Here is an 11631-nt window from a genome sequence, read left to right as displayed (position 1 = left end):
GCACAGTAGAGTTTGTACTTGTGGACCTCTGCTTGTTATTTTTAACTGACCTTACTGTGCTGTGTAAGCTGTTGTTGCTATTAAATGTAGCATCATCGCCGCCATGTTTTCTGGCATTAAATTAGACGCCCAATAACGGCAAATTTAAAAGACATAATCGAAACACAAAGCTGCTGCAAGGAGATGAAATCGGACCGTCTAGCAGACAAACGTATAGACGGCTGAAATCAATAGATCAGATTGGCCGGGGCCTGTCTGCTCGCCTTGAAGGAAGGACAGGGGGAGGAAGAGGAAGAGATGGAGGGGAGGGAAAAGGGGGGTTCTTTTGGCAATAAGGAGGCGCTCTAATGGAGTCTTTCAGTTTGCTGTGGCTGGAAATGAAAGGAGGTTGAAGCCCGGCCAATTATTCTGCCCGAGAAGAGGAGGAGACTGAAAGAGGAAGGAGAGAGGAGAAGTGGCGTGTGGCGCTGGATCGTTGGCCTGTCGGATAGATGGATGGATAGACAGATAAACAGATAGATGGATAGATAAACGGATAAATATGTGTACAGAGAGCCTCCCAGAACGAGGGGTTCATTGAGAATAGCCCACAGATATTGGCCCCACTCCCAGAAATTTCCCCCAGTGCAAAAGGTTAACTGTCAGTCCCCCGCTAGGTATAAATAGAAGTCTGCCCTCCAGAAAGGCGTGTTCAGAGAGGGGGTAGACAGAGGAGGGGGCCAGTTCCTCATGATCCCAGTGACACGCAGGAGGAGGGGGGTAGTTTCAGGGGTTTTTTTTTTTTGAGGGGCGGGGGACAGGGAGGGGTTTTACAGAGGGAAGATGCAGCCGAAGACATTATAATGGCTCTGGAGACTGACAGAGACCCCCAGACAAAAGAGCGTCCTCATCTATTCAACTTGGCCGTGACAGCAGACACAACAAATTCCAGCGTCAGCACCCCAGAAAGCCCCGCCGCAATTGAGCCGCGGCTGCTTTTGACACCCAAAAAAAAACAAAATATCAGAGCGATGTTGTTTTACTGGAGCTGTTGAGACGTGTAATTAGGCTAGTGTGTGGTTATCAAAGGCAGGATGTGGCACGATGAGGGATTGCGTACGGTTTATATCACCGTAAGGGAAGCTACAATGTTGAGCGGCTTTAATGATGTCTCAATGTCACACACATAAATCTCATATTCATCTCCTGAAATAAACCAGTTAAGACTTGACACAAATGTCCTCGTCAGGTGTTTTTATTTTTCACTTAAATCCATGGTAGCAAAAATGATACACGGCTGAAATAGAAGACGCACACGAAAACTCTCAAACATGGAAACAAAAGGTGCTTCATCACCTCCAAAAATAAAGCTTCCTCTTCAGCTGAACACACCTGAACGTTAGCAGACTCAACCCGAAGCGGTCTGCCCTCGAAAATGTCTTAAAAAAATAAATCAGGTTTCCTTCCATAATGCTACTAAATGAGATTCTTTTTACAACAGTTTGACACAATATATTTTCATGAAGTCTCTCTGGTGAGAGTCATTGTTTGACTCTAAAGGCATGTAATCTCTGACAAAAAACAAAGATGTTATTGCTCTTTTTGAAGTATCCACACTGCATACACTTAACAAGTTATGTTTGTTTAGCCTCTGTCAGAAATAATAATAAATAAGGAAGAATAATCGGCTCATGTATACTCTGATTGCACTTAATCCTCTAGACCCCCACACACTAACTAACATACTGACAGTCTAGTATGGTAATAATACCTGTCTGATTACATAGGCAAGCCATTATACATACAAGCAGTAATGTCATTATGTTTGTACAAATGATAAAACTAAACTGTTATAGTGACAAAAGCACTACATTCTATAATACACAGGCAATCACAGATTGCAAATCTTAAGTAATAATGTCTTGCCCTCTCCTTCGACAGCTGTATGACCTCAAACTAATGTTGTAGTTTGAAGATACAATCCGAAGTGGGAAACGTGAACCATCACACAGTCTGGATGGGAAGCAAAAGTCTGACCCACGAGTCATTTAACTAACCTGGATGCTGGCAAAAGTAGTTGTTGTATACTTCTGGTACATTCTTTCAAAACACTAACCAGCCTCGTGGCTGTCCTCACTCTGAGAGTCAACAACTTCTCCTATCTAACTAAACAATCCTCCATCTGTTTGTCTGAAAAGAGTCAGAAAAAGACAAATGTACCGAAGGTCTCAAAAATATAAAATGTGATCTTACTCCGACACACAGGCTGTGAATCAGCAATATCCAAAGGTAAATGCGACTAATTCTCATTGAGGAAATACAAGGGAATGTCAGCCAGTATAATTTTGAGGTGAACTACTTGGCACTCCTAAAAGCATTTCCTGTTACTCTTCTTTACATTCCATTACACCACTGTCACGTCTGTACGGTAAATATGTTTTCAATTCTAGCAGCTGGTTAGCTTAGCATTTAAAGTTTGAACCAAACAGATTACTCAAAAAGGCCCTGATTAGCTGTTTTTTTAGGCTTTGTGCTAAGTGAAGCTAACCGGTTGCTAGCTTTAGTAACATCATTACTGTACAGATTTGAGAGATATAAATCCTTTGTTGCATTTGTCACCTCAAAGGAACACTTTAACCTAAGCTCAATACTACCCTCATGTCTGTACAGTAAATATGTAACTAGCAATTAGCGATTTAGCTTAGCTTCTTAAGTTTAATTTAAGCAAACAAGATGGAACATTAATTAAAAGGTTAAGAGGTGACAGATTTGTTATCTTCAGCAGAGCGAGGCTAGCTTTATCCTGTTTCCAGTCATTGCGCTAAGCTAAGCTAACTTGCTTCTGGTGCTAGCTATGTGTTTTTACTGTAAAGATGTGAAAAAATATTTGTTCCACAATCACCCTAAAGGAACGCTTCAACTTAAATTATACATTCTTTACTACTCTCATGTCTTTAGAGTAAATATGTGGCTAGCACCAGCAGCCAGTTAGCTTAGCTTTATAAGTTTGAAGATATAAACATTAATCAGTAAGCTTTAGAGGTGCTGTTAGATGGATTTTGCAACCTAAAGAGGAGCTGGGCTAGCTTTATCCCCTGCTTCCAGTCATTTTGCTAAGCTAACATGCTTCTAGAGCTAGCTACATATTTACCATACAGATGTACATTCTCGTCTAACTCTCAGCAAGAAAGCGTTTTCCCAAAATGTCAAACTACTTCTTTCAAAATGGGAAGCGTCATTCGTTTTCTAACATACATTTGGTTTGGGGTCATTCTAAACTTTCAAAATAAATACTTAATTTGGTTTGATTGGGAACACACTTTTCCCCTGATGCAGCTGAATACATTTCTACGTGAGAGTGAGGACATTTTTTCTGCCCACTTGTACAATATTTCCCTTTTTATGATCATATTAAATCAGAAATTATAGCACCCCTCTCAGGACACATCCACACTAAAGCAAACACGCACGCTTCCACTCCATAAACTGTGGAAAGATTCGTTCTTCCAGCATAAAAATAAAACCAGTCAACAGTTCACTTCAAAGAAATAAAAGAAGGCAAACACTGTCCTCCCGTCGAAGTTTGAAGGAAGCCTTGATGCTAATGGAGGACAACGGGGGTGGGAGGAGGAGGTTGTTTGGCCACAAGGAGGTGCAGAGGACATGGCACGTTATGAGGGGCTTCTCTGACCCCAACCTTGTTATGAGAACAAAGGATGAAGTCAAAACAACGAGTCTTTTCTCTCTTGTTATTCTTCTCGTTCTTAACATAACTTGTCCATTTTTACATCGGCTGTCCGCCGCCTGTTTTGTCAGATGTTCAGTCCATGTGGGGTTTCTCTACACCGCCCTGAGGGGAGACAGAAGAAGAAGCACAGTGTTAATAACATAAGAGATGAGACCAATATAAAGGTTATCTCATGACCCATTAGAGCAGGTCTAGACTGTACTCGTTTAGAATATTTACAGAGACTAAACATTCATCTTCCACCAAGAAAGCACTCGGCAACAGTGGCAAGAAAAACTTCCTTTTGAGCAGAGCGAGAGTCACTGGTGGACGGCCATCTGCCGCAACCGTATGAGCAGATCAACATGTTTCCTGTAAACTCAAACCTCCAAACTGCAACCGAAACTTTGAGGAAAATATTGCACGTAAATAATGTCGTGCTTCCACTTTATGGTGAAAGGCAGGAACATTTGTCATTCAGTTCCCTTATTTTGAAACATTTCTTTCTTCCAAATGGAAATTAAACTGCCTGCTCAGCATGAGAAAACTGCACAAATCTCACTTAATCCATCACAAAACATTTAAAATATATACAGACATGACATCTCAACTGTTCGCCAACTGATTCCAAAACAACACATCTCACTGTAACTTCAAATTAGCCGGTAAAGTTATTCTCCATCCAGCTTTAAGGCAGATCTAATAGGCACAAGAGTTGGAAAGAGTGGGGCTTGTTTTTCACTCTGCATGGTGAATTCTGCCAAACAGATTGTTTCACTGTAACCGCCTTTATGCAGAAGAGAAAAAAAAAAGCCTCCTAAAACAGAATTTTCAAAAAAGAGTCTCATGTTTCTCCAAATCCCTCTCATAAATGAGTCAGTGGAGCGAAAGAGAGAAAAACAGAGAACAAAACCACGAGTGCAGACTCGTGCCAACATTCCTCAGGCCTCGTCACAAACAAAAACAACGAGTAGCAAATGACCCTCTGGTCAGCCGAGTCCTGACTGGCTCTGTGTCCCGCCACGACTGTGAAAAACAACAGCCCTTAATCTGCTTTCACGCTTTCACTGAGTCAAACTGAGGGAGTGACGGGACTCTTACTTTACAGACAGAATGAGGTGAGGCTTCTGGGCACGGGCTTAATGAAGACATCAAAGCTCACTTGATGGGATAATTATGAAGGAAGGAGGGCGTCCGACGCACTTTCAGCAACTTTAAACCTTTTGGGAATGTTATCAGCTGCTGTGGTTCAGCGGGATATTAGCAAATAAAGCAGAGGAGTCTTTTGAAGTCGTAATTTTCTGTCACACAGTTTAGACTGAGTTTGACAGATTTTGAGGGCAGATACAGACAAACATGTAGGGATGTTTAGTGCAAACATGATGGAAACATCACGCAGACTCACACGTGTTTACACCTCGATCGTATCTTAGAAAACTGGATCAAGATAAGTCTTCTGTCGGTGTAAAACATTCAAATAAAAACAACTGCAGTATTAAAACTGGTCTGGTAGCTGTTTAAAGGGATAGTTCACCCAAAAGCTAAACATGATGCGAGTATACCGATTAGAAGCTACATGTACAGAATAAGCCTGCACAATATGATTAAAATCTGCGATGTACGATGACAATATGACGTATAATAAACACACCAGTATTAAGTGTGCATTTAGCTTCACCTAACAGTTCCTGTGACTTTCTGCTGATTGGCATATTTGACACATTTTGACACCTTTTTTTTGAATCCAAAGTAATTTCAAAAAGCAGAAGTACTTTTATTTTTAACCAAAAGTTCCTCGTCAACCATTTTTCATGGAGACTCTTTCCTTCCTCAGACATGATGCTAGAAAACACGACCCAAGTGACACAAACTACTCTAAGAGAAGCTGACTGACAGCCGCGGCTCCATCTGATAGGTCAAATGTTAGCAGGCTGGGTTGTGTACATACAACTTTTTTCTAATGTAATGCAATTCAAGTGGATTTTTGCTGTATGTTTTTTGCACGTCAAATCGCAATGCATTGTTGTGCGGCCCTAAGACACAACTCCACTAAAATATCAAATACACAATGAATTCTGTTTCCTCAGATCCTAAAGGACAGGATTTATCTGTAGAACTCTTTAAAATGTCAGAAGATCAGTTTGTCCAAGAAGGAGCCTTGTTAACTATTTGACAGGCTGTTTTCATGAACTTTAAACTCTAGGAACACAAAGAAAGAAGCATGAATCGAAACTATAACATGGCGTTCACTTGTTTGAGTAAGTGATTAAGTATCCATGGTGAGGAAAGTTTTACTTCCATTAAACAGAGAACCACTTTATGCTATTGTGTGAGCTTACTTCCTTACATTATAACCACTTGTCAGCTCTACTCAGTTAAGGAGTGGAATCAGTTTTAATAGATATCAAAGACACATTAAATATAGGGTAACAGATTATGAAGTTGCAGACTTTACCATGGCAAGTTGGCGCCCGATGTTTCCAACAGTAACACCGCCTGAGAAGAATATACAGGGAAGCCACGAGCGTACATACAGGAAGTCTGGAGACGTATACCTGAAAGAGAGAAGAAACAAATACTCTTTTTTTATCGTTCTTCATAATGTAGAGCAGATTAACTGATGCTCCTTTGACCTCCTTTGAGTCAAAATAACTACAATTAACCCAGAAAAGCTAAATAAGACACAATAATGTGTCACAGCATAACAAAAACATCTCTCTTTCTAATTATCTCCTCTCATTTCCCCCTTTTTATTTTTACCAGCTGCTTTTTGCAACCCTAATCGTGACCAATACTTCTTTTCTCAGCTGTGTATTTCTAATAATTTTACCACTGAGGCAAGTTAATTAGGCTCTCAGAGACGAGGGGACTTCCTCAAACATGAATCAGTCCTTCAATTGTTACCTGTCACATCTTTATTCGACCGACTCACGAGATTGGAGTACTGCCAGATTCGTGATCATTCACAACAAGGAAGTGTTTACTCCCACAGCTGTATAATTAAAATGTATGTGTAATGTGAAACTAGATATGACTGTTTAACCTTGGTGGACAGTTTTGTTTCTTCTAAATTGAAAGCTTTTGTTCTACTGACAGGAGCTAGTGGCTAACTTACTGGTAGACTCCATTGTACACCAGCAGCTGTGTGATCACAGTCGCGAGGAAGGCAGTGGTGATCCCCAAACCGAAGCCGCTCCTGGACCGGTCGAACGTCCACCACAGGCCCAAGGACAAGGCTGCCAGCGTGAGGGAGAGCTGCACGTTGTTGTCGAAGTCTAGTTTCTGAGTTATCATGCAGTTAAGGACAAAGTCAAACAGGTATGACGTTAAAATGGGACGAGTTCTAACTCAAATATTTGAATGACCTTCTGGCACTGAGTAATATCAGTTTGTAAGGGTGAAGTACGACATCATGTTGCCAAACTAAAGACAGAAAAGTTTGCTAACCTCTTTTCACTATGACAACCTTGCGTAACTGACAAAAAACCCCACAGAAAATGTATAAATCGAGTTCTTGTTTAAAGGATACAACACTGGCGTGGTTGATGCCGACGAACACTGCGATACACCTCATGACGCTGGCCCACTCCCTCTTGAACTTGTGTGGCTCTCCCAAATGGCTGTCGAGGCAGGGATACAGCAGGCCGACAACAGCTGCGAAAAGGGAACAAACAGACCCAAGATACATAAGATAAGCAGAAATCCTGTGAAACACCAAGGGGGAAATGTGTCACAGAGCTGCGTTGTGGGATTTTATTTGCTGAACATTCACTTTCATTATTAGTGACTCATACAGACACCTGCACACATTACAAAACCCACAAAGAAAACTTCTCTTAAACTTTTCTTTTGTTATTTGTCCTATAGGAACTAGGAATTTTTCACTCTTTTCTGTCATTTGTTAATTAAAATGTATAACCAATATATTAATTAAAGAACAGTTAAGTGCAGCAAAAATTGTAAAGTTAGCTGTAAACAAAGCATTGACCTACTTAGTGTACCAAGTTTACACGGTGAAAATCTTGAACATGCCCTTACATGGCACGGACAGCTGTTCATAGCGCCTCAAACTAATGTAAATAAATTGTCAAGACATGAAGCTACACCTCAACATTCATTTCGTTTCTGCCCTGCAGCACATGGGAGGAGGAGCCGACGATAGACGCGGTTATTTTTTTTCCTGCATTCCCCGACTTCCGGGTTCTTGGCCTTAAAGTACCTCCCCCTCCGCTCACCCGTTATTACACGAGCCAATGAGCGAACAGCTCAACCCGTGTCCTGTTGTTGCGGCGAATCAGAGGACGAGAATCGCTGCCATCTGTACTGAGGCAGTTTTTTCATAACTGTGCCAGACAAAACCATCAAGACTATTATAGCCCTGTAAAAGAAGGCTTATATAATAGCCAACAAAAACAAGGCCGTCTAATGAGTCATAACCACATGATTGTACTGTAGCTGATAACAGTGGTGACAATAGAAAACTATTGTTTGTATGCCCGAAATAGTGTAAACTTGCCATTTTTTGCTGCCTAATATGGTGTGTGGCGTGAACTAACCTCACAGATATGCGTTCAAGTCTTTTACCACCCATAAATGATTAATACATTTAGTTTTAGTAGCTGTCTTTTACACTATAACTGTCTCTTTAAGAATAATAAAGCTAATGTATTGTAACCCCTCCTCTCTCTGGATTCCTTTGTCCCAAACTTAGCAGCAAACTACTGATAACCTAGGTCAAACTGACGTCCAGCCACAAGTATTTATGACACATTACTTAACATTTTTATTTGTCTACTCACCGGCTCCTGTGCCACAGCAAGGTGGGATCCACCAGGCAGACGAAAACAAAGTTGCCATCACCTCCTCGGGAAACAGGGTGACATGTCTTTGTATCTGCAGCAAGTTGAGCACCAGGGCGAGAAACGCTCCAACGGTGAAGAGGACCAGACCCCGGCGGATGAGGTTAGCCGTCCGGACGTCGTGCAGAGAGCCGTAGGCATTCCTGAGCACCGAGGTGATGATGGACATCATTTCTTCAGCTCTAGATGCTAACCAGTTTGCTCCAGATGAGTGCTTAGTTTCAACCCTTGATGCACAGGAGCAGCTCCAGCAGTGGTCCTCCAGTCTTGGCATTTGGCACTTTTGGGCTACGGAGGGAGAAATAGGACAAAATAGATACAGTTAATGCACGATTGTAGAGATGCATTGTTTTCCGGGGGTCCTGACAAAAATGATTAGTTAGAATATAGTGACAAAAGACTGTGATCCTTGTTTCTTACCTTTATGTCCAGACGTCTTCAGTGTCTGGTCCAAACAGAAAGCTCCACTTCTGTTCATTCGCGCCTCAGCAAATGATTACCCAGGATCCCCTTCTTGTTTTCCTGCTCGGTACAACAAAGACTTCAATCACGTTGTTTGTTCACATCATCGTTAGCAGACACACAGTGAGAGAAAAAAACACACAGTACTGCTCCATTCCACAGCACAGAGCTCATACCGGGGGCAAGAGCTTCCTCTGCAGAAAACAATCACAGCTGTGTCGGGTGAGAATCAGCAGCCAATCAGAGCGCGGCGGCTGATATGACGTGGCGCCACCCCACCGCCCCCTTCGTCCGGAACAGACGCGCAGAGTAGACCAGGAGGCTGGAGAGCTGAAGTGAAAGTGGAAACAGAGAAGTACTTTAAATGGCAGCACAACATATGTAACCCTTTATGTAAAGAGCATGTGAAGAGCTGTTATATAAGCAGAGACACAGTAGCCTACGTGTTATTACATTTTTCTGTCATGCATTAATGATATTCCTAGCTCAAAACAGTTTTGTAAGACAACATTTTTTTGAAAAGAAGATCAAAACTAAAGAAGATACATTAACATAAATTACTAATAATAAATATAGACACAGTGGTAAAACATGCAACTAAAGTAGTCCAAAAAGTCCTGATAAACTTTGGACTGAAATCCACACCTGCAAGAGAGATCCATGATGGACTTTTGTGAGAAATTAAGTATTTAAAAAATAATTTTACCAGCTGAAAGCAGACATTTAGCGTGATCCTTCTAAGATGAATGCTCAAACTTCCACAGTTGTTGTCCAAAAAAGCACACTTTTTCTTTCTATTCCAGCAGGCTGCACCTTCACAAACTAGTTCAAAACTCCTGCACTGCACAGGTACCTTTATATAGGCAGGGTTTAGGAAATGGGATCAGTAGCACAACAGTGTTTTTTTCTGTTGTTGGTAAAGTGTTATTGAACTTTCAGGTTAGAGGGGGCGTGGCTTGCAATATGAGTGTGCAGAGAGAGCATGTAGGGCTCCTGCATGTCAGTCAGAGTACATGCAAAAGGTTCAGTGCCCGGTGTCATAGTTTTTCAAGGGCCAACAACAACATGGAAAGGTGTTTCGCAAGATCCAATGTGAGCCAATTGGAAGTAGGCTATATAGGGCAGTGTGATAACAAACCTCCATTTATCATTAGGTGCATGTTTTTATTGTATCTGAGACCATGCTGGAGAACATAGTCAAAACATATTTATGAGAAGATGAATGAAAATGTACAGTTATTTAAATCTCACTGCCAGACTGAGTGAAATCTACTTGTTTCAGCTGCGGGCACTTTGAAAGTAATACCATGGATGACTCATTTTTTTCAGGCACATTTGCTTGCAGAATTGAGTGAAGCTTCAAGACCAACAGCCAATTTGGTAAACAAAAACAGAGAGCATGTCAATCAGATAGCATTTCTTTTGAAAGACGTTTAATTAAATACTATTTTTTGGTATAATTATCTGTGTGGCTGATGTCTCGGGGTGTTTAATTCATTGTTTGTTTGGCAATAATGTGGTGCTAAAATGCAAAACCTAAAAATTAATTCTGCACCAAATGAGGGTGCAATGTGGGGACTGGTTTAGGATTGTCACCCACTGTTCAGCTTCAAAGCCTCAACCAAAAAGCTGAATTTATCTTTATTTATTTTTATGGCTGATTTAATGTGCCATGTGGGAAGAAAACAATGCCCCAATTACTAAGGATATTGAAAAAAAAACATCCAATAATTATTAAAAGAGACACGCAAACATTGCAGCTGCACAAAAGAGTTTTTAGCCACGCTAGCTGCGTGGCTCTAGGGATGGCATTGTCAGTCGGTTGGTCCAAATATCTCAACATCTGTTTGGTTGATTGCCATGAATGTTTTTACAGACACTGAATAGGCTATCAAGCGACACCAAATTTTGCATACATCAATGGTTCCCAAGGCCTTTCACGATGCCTTGCTTTGAGATTTGTACTGCAAATATAGAGCTTTAATCAGCTCTGGTTAGCTTAGCTTAGCATAAAGTCTGGGAACTCTAGTCTGCCTTTGTCCACAGGTAACAACATCCTTACCAGCAACTCTATAGTTTATTAATTATCACAGTATTTCTTGCTTGTTTAATCAGTAGCCTACATAAAAAAAGCTAAACAAACTTTCTGCTGGTTCAAGCTAAACATTTAGTAAAACTATCATCACCTTGAAACATCAATCCACCTACCTCCATTTTTGTATGGGTTAGATACAGTCATTGGTTAGATAAATGAGATGTAACATTTCTGCTTCAGAGGTGCTCCTAGGTGGTTTCTGAACTGATCAGGCTAGCTGTTATCCTGACCTGTCTTGGTGTTAAGTTAAGCTATGCTAAGCTAACTGCCCAGCAGTAGCTTTACATTTAATATGCAGGTATAAGAGTGGCATTAATCTCATCACAATCTATAAACATTAAAACTGAATTTAGTTAAACCCAGCAATTGTTAGCATCCAACTTAAGATTATGAACATAGAAAACATTAAACTTCTTAGTGACAAGTTAGCATAGACATTGTGAGCATGTTAGCTAAAACACTGCCAACATTCCCCCTAAGCTGCTAGCGTGGCTGGAGACTTGTACCTA

The 11631-nt window shown here is 41.0% G+C and overlaps 1 protein-coding gene across 1 annotated transcript; it reads right to left on the bottom strand.

The window, feature by feature from the left end:
* Positions 1-1218: 1218 nt before the first annotated feature.
* On the bottom strand, positions 1219-9201 carry insig1 (insulin induced gene 1). Its single transcript, XM_069667800.1, has 6 exons — positions 8986-9201; positions 8506-8853; positions 7236-7360; positions 6822-6988; positions 6162-6261; positions 1219-3829 (listed from the first exon to the last, which is right to left on the bottom strand). Exons 1-6 carry the CDS (start codon positions 9041-9043, stop codon positions 3800-3802), a joined length of 828 nt encoding a protein of 275 aa, XP_069523901.1. The 5' UTR covers positions 9044-9201; the 3' UTR covers positions 1219-3799.
* Between the last annotated feature and the right edge of the window lie 2430 nt (positions 9202-11631).

This window comes from Semicossyphus pulcher, unplaced genomic scaffold, assembly GCF_022749685.1.
Source record: "Semicossyphus pulcher isolate SPU_LCO1_2020_fin unplaced genomic scaffold, fSemPul1.0.p SCAF_18, whole genome shotgun sequence".
NCBI lineage: Eukaryota > Metazoa > Chordata > Actinopteri > Labriformes > Labridae > Semicossyphus > Semicossyphus pulcher.
This window is presented reverse-complemented; position numbering and strand designations above follow the sequence as displayed.